Source organism: Dermacentor albipictus, chromosome 1 (assembly GCF_038994185.2).
Source record: "Dermacentor albipictus isolate Rhodes 1998 colony chromosome 1, USDA_Dalb.pri_finalv2, whole genome shotgun sequence".
NCBI lineage: Eukaryota > Metazoa > Arthropoda > Arachnida > Ixodida > Ixodidae > Dermacentor > Dermacentor albipictus.
The window spans coordinates 65241864-65262367 of NC_091821.1; the positions used below are offsets into that span (position 1 = coordinate 65241864).

At 46.9% G+C, this 20504-nt stretch overlaps 1 protein-coding gene across 1 annotated transcript in view; it reads left to right on the forward strand.

The window, feature by feature from the left end:
- Positions 1 to 1735: 1735 nt before the first annotated feature.
- LOC135912479 (cytochrome P450 4V2-like) overlaps positions 1736 to 20504 on the forward strand; it is a 41964-nt gene continuing 23195 nt past the window's right edge. Inside the window, exons 1-2 of the mRNA XM_065444918.1 lie at positions 1736 to 1874; positions 7321 to 7587. Coding sequence (XP_065300990.1) covers positions 1820 to 1874; positions 7321 to 7587 — 322 coding nt within the window. The 5' untranslated portion in view covers positions 1736 to 1819. The remainder of the gene's footprint in view (positions 1875 to 7320; positions 7588 to 20504) is intronic.

The window sequence follows — 20504 nt, forward strand, 5'->3', positions numbered from 1 at the left end:
CGTGCGGAAGCCTTTGCAGCCACACTACTCCGGGCCATATTGTGTTCTCGAGCGTCGTCCGACGACTCTTGTCATGAATGTAAACAGCCGATCAGACACAACTGCCCTAGAACGTCTCAAACCCACCTACATTGAAGCACCCGCGCCATCGGCCCCATCAATGTGCGATGCAACCCCGCTGCATCCTTCGACGCCGCCTCCGTACGTGACACCCAAGACCAACGCCAAGACACGTCGCGTCACGTGGACTTTCAATCGTTCGTCGAATTCTACTCCTCTCTATAAGGGGGGGGGGGGGGGGGAGGGGGGCCCTGTAGCGGCAGCAGCATCGGCGTCGCATCAGAGTTACGTAGACGCTCGAGGAGGAGGAGGATTATGATGATCCTCAAGACATCCCGATGATTTTACTGTCGCTACTTCTGCAGTTTCTCATGACTCAAATGCTTATCGAGCATCACGTCGCTGGAAGATATGGCCATGAGCAAGAAAGCAGAGTTTTATGTGGAGATACTTACTTCCCTCCCTTCCCTCAGGAAGGTATAAAACCAGGCACACTCTCCTCTCAGCAGACTGTGAAACTGAAGCGCCAGCGCCGATGGTGCAATAAGACAAACCGCTCGCTTGGAACGAGCCTATCGAAAATGAGGAAGTGGAACACGCAAACTTCCTCCAGATGAACCTGCGGAATACGAATTCGGCCTCAGTGAAATTCGCCACTAGTTTCTATCGCGCTAAGACCACGCACGTAGACTGCTGCTGGTAAAGCGGAGAAATGTCCATAATTTTTTTATTATTATTATTAATGAAGGTATGTTCAGGAGAGGTTGCCACCAAGGATGATGCCCGTTACTCCTTCTCTTTTAGAGAAACAGTACTTATAAAGAATTAGCCGGCTAAAATGTTGATATTGTATCTCTTTATTGTTTCTGTTTTAGACAACATATCACTGTTGCGTACTGTCTCTGTATTTTCTTCTCTTCTTTCCTGTCCATTTTTTTGCTAAGTACGGGTCTCCTAATCTGTAGAACACAACGCAAAGCTCTAATAAGACACGGACCATGAATTACGGTAAGGCAGCTGCCATGTGACCAAGGACTGCTGAGACCAAAAAACTATATCCATTGGCAGAATCACTTCCTTCGTGGAAAACGCTGCGTGTTCAAAAGAAAATAGCCAACATGCGATGAGTGTTCAACAAAGTTGCCATACACGTTAAAGGCACAGCATCTCCTTGCGAAGAAAGTACTTTGGTTCTGCTGCCAAAAATTATGTCATGCTATCATAATACAACACACGTGTAAATACATATGCACAAAGGGAGCCCGCCCAGTCCGCTACAAGTTCCAAGGACATATGTGGCGATCGAGAAGCGGGTTGACGCACGCAGCGGCAGCAGGGCCGTCATAAGGTACGCCGCTTCTCTGACAGGCCGATGACAAATCACCAAGTTCGGCACCCGACCCTATACTCACTGATGATTAAGCAACACGTATACGTGCAGGTGCTAAACCTCAAAGCGAAGTCAACCATGTGCTAACGCTGCCTGCCATGGCAGTGGGGCGCGTTTTCATTAAAACCTATATAATGAACCTCTGAAAGCAGAAGCGAGAGATATCCTCGATTGTCGACCAAAAGTGATGTACCGTGTGACTGAAAGGCAATCAGCGGAAAGACACCTGTCAACTCATCCGACGCCCGCAGAGCGCCAGGCAGCAGCACCGGCGCGTGGTGGTAAGCGAGAATCGGCGTCGCGCTTGCTCTGCTGCCATGTGCGCGACCACAGGCGCCCTGAGACCCGAGGATACAAGAGCAACGAAAGATGGGCTACATATCCGAAGAAATCGTCGTGGCAAAGACGTTGTGTTCGCATACAGGTGAGTTGGCCTCGACGCACTGCGAACGTCTGTGTGGGTATAGAATTACTGTGTATACAGGAAGTCCCAGCTGTCATGTACCAAGTTTTATCTTAAAAAAGCGAAGCCTTCTTGCGGGTGCAAAGAGCAACCTGAGCAGCAACCTCAAGAAGCGTCCATTTCTTTTTATATCTCCTATTTAATAAGGCTGTAATTACTAATAAATTACCTTTTTCAATTATTATCCACATTACAGATTGGTCAACACTGTGTTTTAGAACGATTCGAAAACGTCAATGAAGATTGTTTGCGGCGCTCTATCTCTCGTGTGGTTGTTGGTTTCCTCGCAATATAAAGGTCGTGAAACAAACAAACAAAAAAAGCCAACCCGGCTTATCGCTTGCGCGCCACAGAGCTCACTAATTCCGCCCATGTAGTGGACCATTTGAAGTCATAAATATGACATCTGCAACTTCTTTGATATGGCTGCTACATTGATGCCCATGTTCGGGTTTACCTTATGCGGCAATTTCGTAGCTTGCGCGGCTATTTTAACGCGAAGCTTTCTTTGCAAACCTTCCCGGACTGCCTCGGACTTCCCTGAGCCAACGCCAACTATAGCGTGTGTCATATTGCGTAGCCCGGGTGCGCGGTAACACATGCGCGCGCGCAAACTTCCTTTACGCCAAAGACGCAAGAATGAAATGTTTACATTTTCACCCACGTTGGCGCTAGTAGCACGGGTGCTGAAACATAGAGCCTGGAGGACCTCGGGAGGCCCGTCGCAGAGGGCATCCTGCCACAGCTCTTTGGTGCGGAATGGGTGCAGAATGACTGGTAGGGTAACGAATAATTTTGCTGCGCACTCCACCGGGACATGGAGCGCCGCGAGGGAGCTGCCACAGCCCGCGCAAGAGTCTTCGTAGCGGTCAGGGTAAGATTTATCGTTGTGCGTCGTTGCGTGGGCCACGTCTCTCGTCTGATTTTCGCCTTTTGACTGGTTTATATTTCAGAAAAAGTAAAATGTATATAGGGAAATCAAATTGGGAAATGTGTGTGTTTAGAGTTGGCGGAGTGCCACCTCTTCCTCTCGCGAGAATGACAGTGGCGGCGGTTCCATGGTGTGTCTTGCTCTTGTGTAACATTTTAATATGTCTCTGTATGTGACTGGGGGGCCCACCTGATCTGGACTCCCCTCCTCGCCATGTCTGAAGTGTGTGTGCGTGTGTGCGTGCGTGTGCGTGTGCGTGTGCGTGTGTGCGTGTGCGTGTGCGTGTGTGTGTGCGTGTGCGTGTGTGCGTGTGCGTGTGCGTGTGTGCGTGTGCGTGTGTGCGTGTGCGTGTGTGCGTGTGCGCGTGTGCGCGCGTGCGCGTGTGCGCGTGTGCGTGCGTGCGTGTGCGTGTGTGTGCGCGCGTGTGCGTGTGCGTGCGCGCGTGTGCGTACGTGTGTGTGTGTGCGCGTGTGTGCGCGCGTGTGTGTGCGCGTGTGTGTGTGCGTGTGTGTGCGCGTGTGTGTGCGCGTGTGCGCGTGTGTGCGTGTGCGTGTGCGCGTGCGCGTGTGTGCGTGTGTGTGCGTGTGTGCGTGTGTGTGTGTGTGTGTGTGTGTGTGTGTGTGTGTGTGTGTGTGTGTGTGTGTGTGTGTGTGTGATAAAAGGTTTACTCTCTCTATCTCTTTCTTTAATCGGACCAATCCACTCTGATTTGCAACTCGACCCAAGTTAATTACATTCATATTTTTCAATTACCTTTGGTTTAATAATAATGCACATCAGAAACCCAGCGTGAGGCGGTCCACTGCTTTAGCGCGTCCCAAAATCTTAGTTTTCTATTTCGCTATCTTCGAAGTGTGACCGCAGTAGCAGTGATCCAGTGGAATGCATTTACCTTTCAGATGCGTAAATATAATGGGCACACTTCATCATTACCTCTGTGCATTATCTCGAGAAGCGACTAATCAGTTTGAGCACGCGGAAGCGGGCGTAAATTGAGGGCTTGCATGAGCGTCAAAGCAGTATCACGCAAGAGCCAACGACTCCAATACCGAGACGAGTCGTGTTCGCAAACGCTGTTGAACTGCTGTGTCAAAGCATAACTTCATATACGGCGGGGCGACGTCCGAAGAAAGGCTTTGTGTGCTTCCCTCTCTTAGGATGTCGCTACTCCAGCACACACACAAAAAAAAGAAAGGGACATGTTCTTTCACGCCGAGAACGGGTCCGGCCGCCTATAACATTTGTCATAGATTGGAACGAATAAGTTCGCTATCGGCTTGCAGTATCAAAGCAAAATTGGCGCCATATCTGTTGCTCTAAGCATGAGCGCGCATGCAGTTCCGACGCTAGCACAACGGTCCCTCCGTGGCAGTGTTGATTCAAATTCCCGCGCGAGGCGCTGATAGTTCTTGCTCCGACGCGCCACCTGGGCAGTGTCATGAGCCCATAGACACAAGAAAATACCCTTAAAGGTGTACATTCCTTTATTGTCTACTCACCAGAGTTACAGAGTGGCAACTCCGCAATTGGGATTATTCCGAAATAATTTCACATTTTCAAGCGCCCGGAATGGAATGGGAATGGAACGATGGCACCGGTCTGGTAGATGGAATGGGAATAGAGTGGAAGCTCTAGGTTCTGCAGTGAGAGTTGGAGTGGAATGGGCCCATAGTCCTGAAGCACTAAATCTTATATTAAGCGAGGTTACAAAACTGGTAAATTTGTAATTTAGACTAAACTACGCTTGGCCAATTCATTACCATTGCTCAATATTTACTCAATGCAGCTTTTTCAGTACCTATCTGTAAGTATTACCTCTGCCATGATCATTATAAACAACATGGTAGTTACACTTCTGATGACCCGGAAACGTTTCTTCGTAACCCCGGTGAAGTGCATTTAAACAAACCTTTAGTTAGAATTAACTCATTATTTTTAGCGACCCCCTTAAAATTTATTTATGGAGTCAAGTTACCAAGATTTATTCGATTTAGACGCAACATGATAGACATGCATCAAAAGGATGCCAGTCAAAAAATAGCCACGTCGCAAACGGTTGCACCCTGCGCAAGCTCACGGTTATTTGGAAAGCCCTACGTGTAATTTCGCCAGCTGTCGTGTGTACAGAAAGTGTGGTAACAGGTGATGATAGATGTGTGTTGAAAATGGTCCGTCCAGTAATATGCCAGCAAATGTGAAAAAAAAAAGAAATTCTGCCGTTTTCCGTGCCAACACTACGATATGATTATGAGGCACGCCTGAGTGGGGGACTCCGGATTAATTTGACCACTCGGGATTCTTTAATGTGCGCCCAAGACCCAAATATTTTTGCATTTTGCCTCCATCAAAATGCGGCCACCACGGCCGGGATTTGATCCCGCTCCCTCGGGCTAAGAATCGCAACGCCAAAGCTACTATAAAAAACCAGGGTGAGTAAAATGTGAAACAAGAAATGGCAGCAGACTTCAGCGATTCCAATGGTTCCGAAGTAATTTACTCTGACAGCATCCTCCTCCTTAATGACCCCCTCAATTTTCTTCGTTGCTTTTTGAAGCGAAGCTTTCTTCGCGAGCCCTCCCGGTCATTACTGACTTTTCCTGACCATCGCTAATGGCTGCTTCCGCTATGTCTTGCCGAATAGGTCTAACTTAACTTAAAAAAAATCAGTTACGTGCTTGATGGCGGGATCAAACCTCGGTCCCCCAGAAATGCAGCACGATGTTCTATAACCTTTAGGCGACAATCACACGTATACGCTCATTGTGCCAACGCCAACTACCCCTCTGAGAACGCCGAGTGTGTCACATTGCGTACAGCTATAGCTACGCGACAGCGCACGCGCGCACACTGACTTGCACGTTCGGACATGTTGCACGTTGGTTGCACGTTGCACGTTCGGACTTCTTGCAACGGGGAAGATGTGGCTTGGGCGAGGGCTTTCGGTATGACCTCGCACAGACACTGCAATAACATAGAAATAACACTGGTTCCAGCATTAGTCTACATTTAAACAAAGCTTCGCTGTGTGTAGATTCCAACAAATTGCGTAGGATCTGCCGCAATTTTTTTTCTCAAATAATTGCGGTCACCCACCACGTGGGACATGATGTAAGATTATTTTGTACTTTGCGTCGCACGAATGATTAATATATAGAAAGATTAGCGGCAACAACGCCCTGAGGAAACAAGAGGCCACAAAGCGTGTGTTTTTTTTTTCTTTTGCGACGCAAATAGTAAGCAACATCATTTGTCACGTTGTTAAGGCCTTCAACAATTTCTTTTGTCGCTAGGCACAGAAACGCAAGTAGTAAACAAATATAGAGAACACGTTTCATTTGCTACAAAAATAGGGGGAATCGAATGGGCCAGGTCAGCCATTCCAAGAGCTGGATTGGTCTAACTCTCAAAAATCCGAGGTGCTAAAAAGGAGTGCAATTGCGGAGATCTATATTTTACGGAATGGAGCGGGAATGGAAGGTAGGGCTCCACTTCGTAACTCTGGTATTCACTGGAGGCTGGCAGCCAGATTTCTATAATAAATTCGTTTTTGGTTACCTACTTTTTGTGCTTGTACTACTTATGTACAAGAACGTTGTTAGAGACACATTATTGTTTTCTGTCTATAATATATTATGTCGGAAAATTATATGGCTCTATTTTCTTTCTTTTTACCTTTGTGGGCAATAATGTATAGTCCGATCATATCTTATAGCTAGTGAGTATCTACACATTATCAGGCGACAGTTTGTCGATAGCCGTGTGGAAACGATCGAAATGATCGTTTCGATCACACCGCATGTTCTGGACAACGATGTATAACATCACTGAAAAGTTAAAAATCATTACTAATAATTCTGCTAAAACGTCTATCAGCAATGCAACACTAGCAACCTTTAACGGAGTCATCAAAGGAAACCTGTCGAGACAGAGGGAGAACAATTGTACAATCCATTTGAAGCCTTCCATCGACCGTGTACGAACGTCCGTGATTCGATAAAAAGCATGCCCTTGCAGTGAATGTCGTAGTACGGCCTGTGATGAGCCAGATAGATGCAGCAGCCGAAATCTTAAGAACATGCATTGTGAGGTAAAGTGACGCACGTGAGTCACGAGTCCCCTTTATCTGTGCTCAGTGGAGCGTACCTGCGCGAGCCTGTTCTCGGCAGGAACCGTGGTTCGGACGGATCGACACAAGACTACAGACGCCTGAAACGTTGCCTCCACGAGTCATACGTACATGTACATACATTTTTAAGGCACCTTCCTCTTCACACCTATGGGGCAACCGCACCGCCACCATTGTCCCCTACCCTCGCCTCCACCATTGCCCGGTGTGGCGTTCATTGTTTGTTCCGGGGAGAAGGTGTTTCGCTGAACGAAAGCCAGTAGCGCCAAGCGCCGTATGCGCGGCACAAAAACGACAGTTTTACGCCTACGCACACATCGCGACGCAGCAAACTGCTTCGGTCCCCACAGGAGCAGCAACTACGGACGGTGCATCCGCCATGTCGGCAGACGAGAAGATGAGCCCCACGTCGGGTTCCAACCCGGCAGTGACAGCGGTGATGGCCGTACTGGGCGCCGCTCTCCTCGCTAAGATCATCGTGGGCGTGGCCAGGTGGCTGCGTATGTACTGGTGCCTGCGCAACGCGCCCCATCCCGAGCAACGGTGGCCGTTCTCCCTCGCCTTCGACATGTGGCAGAGCCTGGCCAAAATGGATCCCAACCTGAAAGTCACAGCAAGTAAGAAACGAAAATCGGTTAGAAAACGCGCCAAGTTGCAGAGCACGAAGCTATTTGGCGCGCTTTCTAGTAGTCCGCCCCAGGCGTATAAGGTACGATGTGACATCTCACGAGTGTTCCACTTGTCATTTCGTTCATGAACGCTGAAATTCAACACCTTACTTACAAGTCATTTTAAAAATTCCAATGAATTGTTTGTGCTTAAAATAGTTCCATCATGAGTAAGTTCACGTTTCGAGACGGCAATGCACGAAGAACAGGTGACCTAGTCAGCGAGAATATAGCAACGCCTAGAATAAGCTACAGCAAAAATAAGCAAAGCATCAGTGACCCGTTTTATCTGGCTCTCCAAATCGCTTTTCTTTTATTCTTCATGAGTAATGCGACGTTAGGACAAAAACCATATAAAACAGCAATGCTTGCCTGCACGTTTCTTGACTATATTTATTTTCTTTTTCCTTCTTCAATCCGCGTAATGTCGAGTTCTGATATTCCCGCCAATACTGTAAACCCGCCAAAATCAAAGTTATTTACTTTAACCGAAACTAACACTCAGTATCCTTATTCAAGGTGCAATTATTTATTGTAGCAGTGTAAATGCCCATGGGCATTTCACATCCAGGAAGTTTGTACACTGATTGTTCTATAGCAACATGAACAATGCAGAAAAACCAAGCGCGAGGTAATCTTACTGCACATCTGCCTATAAAGTTGTTAGTACATATTCATCCTTGTTTAATTACTGCTGGCAACGTCAAGTCTTTATCTTCGTGTCAAACTATGTCTTAGTTGAATCGCTACGTACAACGCGTCGTGAGGCACAAGATAGGGTGCCAACGAGCGCTGGTAAATTACAGTGAGTTCTCAAACTGAAACGAGGATTCCGCAAAAACACGACCCCCTTCTTTCGTCTGCTGCCCCCGCCAGGGAAACATCTGTTACGCAAACTGCCACATGGCAGGCGAGGAGAGGTCGCACGTGGCTTAAAATCCGAGGTTGCCACCTGCCGGTCAAACTGGCACTTCTAATTGGCTGTGTTGGCAGTTCAAAGAGACACTGCCGAGCCACTCTAAATCAGCTTAGATCGGTAAAGTATTATTTAGAAACTAAGTATTCATTCATTTAGCGAGAAAATTTTCATAATTACGGACGCAAATCCTCAGCGTCGTTACGCTAGTGTGACGTCAGGAATACTAAAGTTTGCTCTCTTATTCGGGTCCTTCTGTCACATGTAAATTATATGAAACTTGCCATTTCAATCCTGTAGTTTACTTTTGAATGCAATGTAGCCCTTCTTAAACGATAATCAGTTAAGCAGACTCTACAGACGCTATTGAAATATATGACGTCATGGCAAGCTGTAAACGTCAAGAAACGTAGGTGCCGCGGTGGAAACGTCAGAGCAGCACCGCGTCTCAGCTTTCGCTTACACCTGTTGTATTTCTTAACAGGCTTCCTTTGACGGTAAGAGTGGCCACTCTGCCACTGCAAAAGCGTAATGCACTAATGCAGCACAACTTAAGATTCCTATTTAATGTCCCTTTAACCGCCTTAACGCGTGCGACCCATTCCATTTGCCTGCCACGCCGGCCGGGCATAGTCCGTTGCACGCGCCGCCACGCGGCCGTCTCAGGAATGAAGCCGCATACACTATTGTTACTATACTCTCTGGATGTGTTCCGATACTCGCTGTAGACGGCTGAACAGACAGCTAAGCCGAAAACGAACATCTTAAGCCGGAAAGAAATACAGCTTCTCGAAGACAGCGTCGAAGTCCAAAATGGTGCAGGCTACTTTCAAACAGAATGGCAGCTCAGCAAAATGCGTTGAAACATGGTGACATCGCCTGTGCACAAAAAAAACGTAATAACAATTTTTTTCTTTATGTAAGGTACATTGTGTATTTCCTAGGTTCGCACACGAAAAGTATTAAAATACCGCAATGACATTTGCTTTCCGTATCTTTTTCGTGCCGACGCGAGGTGGCGTAATGTCGCAGAGAAGTTTTTCAGAGGCGTTCCATTACTTGGGCTCGGAGCAGTCTTATTACCAGTCAAGATAGACTGCTTCCAATGCTGGCCAGGATTGAAACACACCCAATGTTGTCTGTGGTGAGACAGCTAGCGCGGCGATATTTTACCGGTGAGCGCCGATCTCAGGGCACTTGACCTCTCGAAATCTTTTCGTTGACTGCAATGTGGTGGCGCATGCTCTAGATTGGCCGAGTACAAACTGCAAGCTACGTTCAGGGGCCGTGTTTTCCGAGGGGTAACAAGGCTGAGACGGGATTTTAAGGGCCCAGTCTTTTTCCCCCGGCGTATCACCCTTGAAGAAAGGCGAACACCAGTTCAGGATACGCTTCTACCCATTTTCAAAGAAGCAGTGGGTGCCCGGTGGTGGTGGGAATAGAACCTAAGACCTCCAGCAGACTAGGTGGGTGCCCTACCACTAGGCCAAGGCTACGGTAATTTAGTAGCAATGAGTCCAGCTTCCTCAGACTTCCTCCATGAGGGAGGCAAGGAAGCGGCCTCTGTGCGGCTTAGCCTCGTATATTAGAATTGCGCGTGCCATCTCGAAGGCCATGTACCTGCCGCGGTGCGGGCTACCAAGTTGGCGCTGAAGTACGATTGGGACAATTATAGGTGTGATCGTGCCCAAAGATTAACTAAAGGGCTATTGCAAGAATAAGGCTAGAATCGCACATAAAAACTACAATCGAGGCAGTTCAAAGCCACATGCACTTGGGTACTTCAGTGCGGGAGGCTCAGACAAAATTCTACTTTGAAATCAATTGCGAAATATAAAGGAGACTAGGTGGGCAGCTAAGGTATCTTGGGCATCTATATAGGGAAAAAATGAGGTTGACTCAGGGTGGAAATTAACCATCAAGTTCGCGTGTGAGCATTAATCTAACGGGGATAGACAGCGGCAGAGGAAACGGTGTTGAATGGAACATCAAAGGCGCAGAAACAGTACGCACGATAGGCGCAGTGGAAAACAGGCTAGGGAGCTATATCGAATATAAACTAATGAAAATAAGCGTTTGTGATATCTCAAAAGGCTGCAGGCTGCTGATCGAAGCCATATAATGATGCCTGAAAACGCGGAGTTGCGGGGAAACGTTTGTCTGTGGCTTATGCGCGAAAATAGCGCAGAAATCCTGGAACATATTTTGTTAGCCTGCCACATTATACATCAAGAGGCTAATGCAGAGGTAGTCTTCCTGACGGAAACGTTGGATTGTAACGATAGTATATAATGGAAAGACAAGTGAATAGCAATGACGAATAGTAAGAGTAGGCTGGAAAATCTTACGGTGAAAGGTATCGAGCTGACAAAGTGAAAAATTAAAAAAAAGAAAATTTTCAAGGCAAAGGAAGTATTTCAATTCGGTGGTTGTTAATGCAGACGAGGGATCTTTAAGCCGTGAATAAATCCAGAAACTGCTGAAATTTGCGAGCTTGTTGTCCCCAGCTACCACGATGCTCATAAACTACTCATAAGATGCTCATAAACTACATCCATCCATCCAGCTCGGTGCTCGGTGCTCGTGGCGGATACGAAAAGAGGTCACACTTTGGTTCGGCAGCAAAGCAATTGATACTTCCAACTAGAAGCGTCAGCGCCCACCGAGAAGTCTGGAGAATGAAAAAGAGAATGGCAGTTTGTTTCTACACGATCAAAGGCTGCTCCACGAAAATGGTTTCGCGGTGGAAAGAAAGAAAAATTCCTGATGACGCCATGCTGTCATGACACATATTTCCACGTAGTTATTGGTTCCTTTTTCTTTCCTTTAATAACAACAAACACACAATTCTTCACGAACGGACGCTCTGGTCCCTTCGTGAAAGTGATGCAATGAATTCATCTAAAAGTCAGCTATTATCTAGCGATGGCGAAGGTTTACCAATATACAGGGTGCCCCAACTATCATGCACCAAGATGTAAAAATATGCAAATGTCACGTAGCTGGATAGAACCAAGGTGATGTTGTTTGCCGTCGCTTGAAGATGCTCAGATTATGCTTTGCGTGCCACCTAATTAGGTAATCAGTTTTCATTAATTAATGAACTCAAATATTACGGTTAGATGAAAAGTGTCAGTGAAAAAATTGTAGAGAAACAAGATAAACTCCCGATACAGCTTTTTGTTGCTCAATACGTGCTGAATAAAAGAAAAAGCCGGCCAATACACGCAAAATTGTCGCGCGACTGGCCGCTCGAGGCACTTTGCGTGTATTAAGAGGGCTTCTTTCCAGTGTCGTCATGCCAATGTCACCATGACGTCGTCTTAACGCACAGTGATCCTTTCATCGTCGTAATGTCATCGTCGTCATACCATTATCGCCATGACGTCGTCACACCCTCGTCGTCATACCGCCGTCGTCATCCGAACATCGTCATCCCATCGTCATGACGTCGTGACGTCGTCATGACGTCATGACGACGTCACGCCGTGATTGTCACGCCATCGTCGTTATGCTGTCGTCGCCATGCGAGGTATCCGCATGTTACATCGACACAAGTTTATGTTGAGCGAGGCGTTTCCCAGTGAAAATGTGTCCAACTTGGTCGTGCGCTCTATACTTGCCAATGGTGGTTAAACAAGAATAACCTTGTCCGTAAGCACCAATGAAAGCTTCCCTTAAACCGATTCTCCCAACTCGTGCGATCCGGATATTTTTACGTTAGCCTGTCATTTTTCTGTCCAATATTTTAACTAGAATGTTTCTTAATTATAGGGCCAACGGGTTTTGTAGCATGCAAGTTTCTTATCCAACCACGAAAACCATGCTCATATGATACTCAGTTGTAGTTTCAATGCGCTGGCTTCCTGGTGTGCTCTCGCAGGGTGCACGGACACATCTCACATGCGTTCTGTACCTTTTCGAAAAAGCTTTCGGCAAACGGCCCATGTAGAAATCCCGATTATGCTATGGGCCTTCGACAGGTCACCCTGCACTGGCACGCACCATCAGACGAACCGGCAAGCCAGGATTTTCTTGGCATTGCTGCTCGGCTGCTAGGCCTATTTAAGCCTAACTCAACTACGTATCCTGCAGCTGCCCGGAGGTGACCGTTAGGCTTAACCTACCCAGCCCGAGCAGCCAAACATGGAATACACCATTCCAGGCAAGAAAATATTGCCCTTGCGGAGTTGAACGATGGAACGTGGCAACACCCATGAGGCTCGTCCCAGCCGCTCGACAAGCCAAAACGTTTCGGCCGCAAAAAAGCCGACCCTCCAAGCCTGCGGAAGGCGCTCCCATCACCGCCAAGTGCAATGCACTCCCGCCGCGGCTACCGCGACGCAAACCCATGCCTTGCCTACCCGAAGGCGACTATAAAGTGGTGCTTCGAGCTAAGTGTGCTGTGGATTTAGCCAATACTGGCCTCGTCACACTCTTGGATGCAATCCACTCAACCATCAACATCCACGTGAAACAATCCGAGCAAGCCGACCGGGTGAGAGTTCACCCTATGAAGAACATACGATCGCTATCAGCACACCAGACCGATAGCGGGCTAACGCGTACAGGACGATCACGCAACTTCAGAACGAGAAATGAAACACCAACATGCCGGTGGCGGCGTATGTGCCCGCTGCTGACGACTCCATTCGAGGGGTGGTTTACAGAGCCTACACCAATGAGACAAACCAAACGATCGAAAGTGAAATGGTGAGAAAAAATCCACAGCTACCGATCGTGAACGCATGAAAACTCGACAACTCCAGGCGCTTCGTGGTCATTTTCACTGCAAAAGACTTGCCAACACTAATCCGGTACCATTACTTCACTTTGCACGTCTACCCCTTCAGGGAGCGGGTGGAGGCGCGTGCTTCAACTGTCGCAAGTTGGGGCAGCGTGCCGACGTATGCCCCCAACCCGGACCACAAGATCCCAGGTGCACAGGGTGCGGAGATGAGCACCTGCAGCCACCGGAGGGGTAGAAGCTGACCTGCACCCGTCGTGCATCGTCTGTCGAGGGAAACACCAGACGGGCAGCCGCAGCTGTAAATATCGGTTCACCCGAACCAAACAGACCAACAAAGGCTCGGCTACCAACTCTAAGAGTGGGCACAAAACAACCACGGCAGTGACCAGACCATCCCGCTCCAGGCAAAGAACCCAGGAGACTCTCAGGGATAGCTAGAAATCTTTCCCACTTCTACGAGGCCAGAGTCAGAGCCGGGACAGATCGTCATACAGACCCAGAGGTGCCCAACAGAGCGCAAAGAGCACGGGAATGACTCGGAATGGCAACAAACTAGGTTACCAGGCCAAGACGACAAAACAGAAAAACCCCCAGATTAGGGAGCTGGCAGAGCAGGTTAAGAGCCTGCAGCAGTAATTGGCTAAAGCCAACAGCAAAATTCGACGATTGGAAAGTAAGCGTAATTCAAAGGTCCCTTTGACCCAAAAATGCACGTGAAAACGTGGCTAATGTTAGACACGATAATGAACAGAGTGACAACATGGAGGTGGATAACGGACGCGCCTCTAAGCCTAAAGCGGAGAACCAAGCAGCCGCCCCTGAAAAGGAGGCTGCAGTGCCAGAAGATCGCCTCGCTAGAATTGAAGCAGGCATGGAAATGCTAACACAGGAACAGGCTAGGGCTGCGGAAGAATAGACCAAAATGCTTAAAGAGATAGAGGAAAAAACTCATCATCACAGTATTTTTATTCTCAGAATCATCAAAAAGATAGGCATGTTGGAGGCAGACGGCATTCCAAGTGACCCCTTGCTGCCACCCCAACCAGCTGAGAGTCCACGGCCACGTAGCAGTACCCACCAACCATCGGGAGGGGGCCCAATAAGATCACAGAGTGCTAGTTCGGCACGAGTGGGACCTCCCATCATGTCAGACGTGACTGTGATTTGGAAATGAAACTGTAGAAGCTTTGGCTGAAAACGCCAATCCCTAAAGTACACCATTCGAAATTCCCAAATACGACCGGACGCAATTGCTTTCCAGGGGACTTGGGTGGCAGACAAAACTTCGTGCTATACAGCCTATAACGAATTACCACGGCAGAAACCTCCCCGATGACTGCTCTGATGGTACATACGAATCTCACGGCCAATCAGTTAGAACTCGAGAATGTTAACATACTATGGAACAAATGTTACCCGAAAAACCGATCTGCTCACCCACTATTCGTACTAAATATTTATAACCATCCTAAAGAGTCAGGCCATGGCGTGAAGGAGTCCCTAAAAGGCACCGTTACTATTCCTGGGCGCCTTCACCGCCCAACACTCGGCATGAGGCTACTCTAAATGTACAAAGAAGAGCATGAAAATTTGGGAAACAGCAGAGGAGCTGTTTCCCCGTTTTCAAAGATCCGGACAGACCCCCGCTTGCGGGTAATAGCATCTCTAGGAATACATCACCTGACCTAGCTTTCTTTAAGAACACTGACTTTCGGAAATGGGAAAAGATGGAGCTGAATGTACGTAGCGACCACTACGTCATCTCCACGGAGGTCAGATGTAGGGGATCAAAAAAGGCGAAAGAGGACTAAACTTCTTACAGATAAAACTCTCATTCGCCCCATCCTCGAATATGGCTGCGCTGTATGGAATCCATACAAACACTGTGATGTCAAAAAACTAGAATCAGAGCAAAAAAAAATACAGTGCTTTTGTTTGTAGGAGATATGAAAAGGAATTTTCGTCATCTAACTCTCTTCCCCTACTTGGTCTCACTCCTCTTGCAGAGCATCGCAAACTTGAATGCCTAAAATTCCTTCGCACGTTAATCAATTCTCCTCGCCTCTCCTCTCTAGTTAACTACTTGGCTTTTTCCAAACCCTCATGTACGAGGAGTCACCATGCTCTAAATATGTCAATCTTTTTTGCCGGCACTGATTCCTTTTAAATATTTTTTCCATCAACAATCAGTCTGCAATTCATTACCGGGCAACATCCCTTCACTACCACTGAAACAATTCATGCAAGCTTGTTTATAAATATTTGTACGTTTGTTGTACATCCCACTCCTGCAATAGCCTCACTGACGCTGCCTTATGTACAAATAAATAAATAATTAAAATAAACTTGCTCGGTGCAGAAATCTGAGCTACCAATTATCAGAGACTAGTCTAAGAAGCTTCGTGACGACAGGACTGATGGCCACATAACAGGGAGCATGAAGTGCAAGCCAGTACAATCAGTCTTAACGATTCGTTTGCTCGGCATGCTAGCCCAACAAAAAACGCAGGACACGGAGGCCAATGCCAGGTTAAAAAACACGGCCCAGCTTATTACTGCCTCATTAAAGGGATCACTGGAAAACGCAGAGGTATGAGGGAAGCTGGCGTATGCAGCCTAACTCTGGCCTTTCCGCACTACCATCTCCGCCTCTGCGACAAGACAAAAATTGACAACGCAATTCGCATGATATAAAAGGCAGCCATAGGCCTTCCACGTTATGTAAGCACTGAGAAAATGCTCAAACTAGGAGTCTGCAAGACGCTAGACAAGCTTATAGAAGCACCAAAATATCGCAAAGGGAACGTCTGTCCAGGTCGGAGACGGGTCGATACATCCTAGAATGGCTGGGAGTTGACCTAGTTACAACTTCAGTGAGCCAAAAAAGATTATCAGACGAGATAAGAGGACACTTATATGGGCGCCCCCTGCCCAGACACATGCTGGCAGGTAGACGTGACCGTATACAAGGCTCGAGACACTTGATGAAAAATTGAAACATGACACAGAAGTGGTCTATGTAGATGCCGCCAAGCAGGGCCCTCAACATTACATCATCTGTACGGTGACTAGAAACGGGACCGTCTGAACTGCGGCATCCGTAAAATCACTGTCCACCCTTAAAGCAGAAGAGGCGACCATAGCGCTAGCACTCACTCTCAAACAGAAAAAAATCTAAGCGATTCCAAGCGTGCTGTCACAAATTACACTAAGGGATACGTGAGCAAACCTTCGGATAGTATTATCAATTATCTCCAAACCGACCGAACCACCAAATTAGTGTGGGTCCCTGCTTACTCGGGAAATGCTGTGAAGGAGGCAGTGCACGAAACAGCCCAAGGCTTAACCAACTGTGCGGGGTGCTCCTAAGACTCGGTGGACTCCTGGAGGGAGCCAGCAAACTCATTTAATGAACTTACCAGATTTTTCAATGAGGTTAGGAAAATCTATTCAATTCTTCATAACGAGCTATCCATGGAATAGGCCACGATTTACATCAAACTGACTCTTTGCCCCGCCCACACAAATTGGCGTATATTATGTGCGAACAGGTTGACCCAATTTGCCTAAACTGTGGCCAGAACCAATTGGCCACCTAAAATCACATCTTATGGAGATGCCCTGGCAAGCCCCCCCCTCCCCCCCTCCCCGAAAAGCCTATTGCCAGCTCCCTTGGAGGAAGCCTGGGGGGCCCTCTTAAGGACAGAAGACAAGACCATCCAAGAAGATCTCACGACCTGGGCTCTGCAGGTCGGCTCAACCGAGGCCAATTAGAAGCCTAAGCTTCTCAGGCCATTCTAACTGCATCAGGAGAATTAGATAGGCTAGTTGGTTGCTGGCTTGGTGGAACATGGTTATAACGGCGTGCTTTGAGGACACGACACAGAAAGAATGCACAGAGGACAGACGTCGGCGTCTGTCCCCCGTGCATTTTTTCTGTGTTCTGCCCTCAAAAGGCGCTGTTATAACCATGTTCATTCTACCTGAAATTTTCAATAAAATTGTTTCCTCCTCCTTCATTGCACTGACAAATCGAAACATCTTGGCTTGAGTATAAGTCTTCGCAATGTAACATAAGCGCCCTCATCGTAGTATATACGCCTTCAAAAGTAAATGTAATATACATAGATCTCTCGATAAGTAACCTATTATGATTTATATCGCTGCAAAAAACAGTATTCCAACACCCTTACTAGCTTATGATCCTGCGGTAACCTGCCTGTCGAGAATAATTTCAGCCTAAAAAACATTGGGAAATTTGTTTTGACGATTAGTTAATTGCCTACTTATGCCGTAATCGAGAAATGTCAAAGTTTTTCACCGTCAGGTAAGGTAAGACAATTGTAAGTTAAACAATACGAACACAGAATTTCAGTCTTTCATAGTGAATTGTGTTGATGTAAGGAGGACAGCAGGCTCCTAAAGCTAGCTTATTTTTCATCTATTACCTCATAAACAACAGGTAATAATAATTTTAGATAAACAAGTAAAATTGTTAAGACATGAAGCTGCAAAATATAATTACAAGCCCTGTCTGTGTTCTAATTTTCCCGCTAGCTACTTACATTCCCCTAAAGACATGAACTGAAGTATAACGTTAGAACTACTTCTAATATGGCGACACGCATTGGTTTTTTCTGAGGCCTTGTACTGGCATTCGCATTTCATACCTTAATGTGCTTTCCGTTTGCTTTACTCAAACCGAATTTCCGTGACTGTATTCTAACTGTCTTATTTATTTTTTCTATTCTTGAAATTGCTAAAAACATTGTTTGCTTTCGCCACCGTTATTTTATGTTTTGTGTTGACAGATCACGAATGTTCTAATATTTTCTATTGTATTTTCATGCGAAAGCATCAAATTGCCCATTGAGCAAAAAAAGGCGGCGTATGCAGCAGCGAAAGGGCACCTAAATTCCCATCGGCTGAGATGCCACGTTATGTGCACGCCTCGAGGGAGCAGAGTTGGTGAAAGGGTACACTTACTGCTGCGCTGGCGCGCCAGGTGTTGCGTGATGGGAGAGGGCATCGCCGCGACGCGACGTCACCCTCATTTTCACAAGCCGGTATTATCCGCGCCTCCCTTGTCCGTGCAAGCTCTCGCCCGCGTTCTAACTTCGCCTCGGAAACCACTGTAAAGAAATTAATGTAATAGAAAAGAGAACAAATTCAAAAAGGAAACACGTTGGTGGCAGTGAGTTTCGAACGTAAGACCCCATGCTCAAAAGACGAGTGTCTTACCCACTGGACTAAACCAGCGCCTCCTGGATAGCAGGCCCGTGCACTCTGCTTTATGACATCATGCTACTTGGACCGAAATTTTGCATTGCCAAGCCTGGCGTGACGGAAGCGGTAACACATCACCGCGGCTTACTTGGAAGCATCCTCTTTAGGTTGTATGGCAGTCGGGCAAGGTAGCATGACGCACTGATCGAAGGGCGCCGGCCTTGGGCTACCTAGGAGACATTGGCCAAGCGTCTCAAGGCGCTCGCTTGCCCGCGAGGAGTTCATAATTCGAAGGACCGCTCAGCGGCGTTCAATTAGACACTAACGCTTTCACATTCAAAACTAATAAGTAGTGCATAGGTGACCTCAGATTTTTTTTTTCGTTACCAGCTGTTTGTATATTTCATAGATTATTTGGAGTTGCGGGGAATTCTACTGCGTTCTCACGTGACATTTGCAGGTATGTACGTGAATATCTTGGAAAATATCTACAAATATTTCACAGCTACATTAGTTCTCCACAAGAAATGTAGAAAGTTACCTATGAAGACAGCGTTCAGGCAAGGCGACACAATCTCTCCAATACGATTGACTGCATGCTTGGAAGACGTATTCAAGCTATTACACTGCGAAGGATTAAAAGTGGGGATCAATGGCGAATATCTAAGCAACCTTAGGTTTGTAGATTACATTGTCCTGTTCAGCAACACTGGGGATGAATTGTTAGAAATGATTCAGGACCTTAACAGCGAAAGTGTAAGAGTGAGGTTAAAGATTAATATGCGGAATACAAAGACAATCTTCAATAGCCTGGCAACAGAACAAGAGTTCCGGATCGCCAATCAGCCTCTGGAGTCTGTGAAGGAGTATGTTTTCCTAGGTTAATTACTCACGGGGGACCCTAATCATGAGAAGTAAATTTACAGAATAAAAATGGGTTTGAGGACATACGGCAGGCATTACCAAATTCCGACTGGGAGCTTACCACTGTCATTGAAAAAGAAAGTGTACAATCATTGAATTATGCAAGTGCTAATATATGGGGCAGAAACTTGCAGGTTAACAAAGAAGCTCGAGAACAAATTTAGGACCGCACAAAGAGCGATAGAATGAAGAACGTTAGGCGTAACGTTAAGAGAGAGGAAGAGAGTGGTGTAGATCAGAGAGAAAACGGGGATATCCGTTATTCTAATTGGCAATATTAGAAAAAAATGGAGATGGGCAGATCATGTAATGCATAGGCTAGATAACCGGTGGACCCTTATGGTTGCAGAATGGGTGCCAAAGAAGGGAAGCACAGTCGAGGACGGCAGAAGACAAGGTGGGGTGATGAAATTAGGAAATTCCGCAGGCGCAAGTTGGAATCAGTTGGCGCAGGACAGGACTAATTGGGGATCGCAGATGCCTTCGTCCTGCAGTGGACATAAAATAAGCTGCTGCTGATGATGATGACGATGCTGATTGTAGGACTTGCCAGTAACTTTTCCCCTTGAAACCTGCCAGTGTATTTTATCTTGAGCAGCGGTAATACAGTACCGGGGTGGAATTCACAAAGCTTTTTCTGGACTGTTGCTCTTCGACGTTGGACAGCCTAATGATATGTCTTACATCAGAATTGGCTGGCATTTGCTCTTATGAAATATTCTAGCGTAAGAGCTCTTTGTGAATACGGGGCAAGTTCAATTTATTATATAGTTCATAAGCACACCGAACGTTCGTGAGCGCAATCCCAGTCCGAGGTTTTGTCGTAAATTATAAGTGCTGCTTACCATCGTGCTTTTAGCGCAAAAACTCAAAAAAGAAACACACAGAGGCAGAAGGAAAGAAAAGACGAGCACCGTTGGCCTTTCCTATTGCCTCTTTTTCTGTTCTCTTTTTTTTCGAATTTATGTGCTAAAAAGCATCATGTTAAGTAAACACCAACTCGCCCAAGAAGAAGTCATCATCAAGTATGAGTGCTGTTAACGATAACGC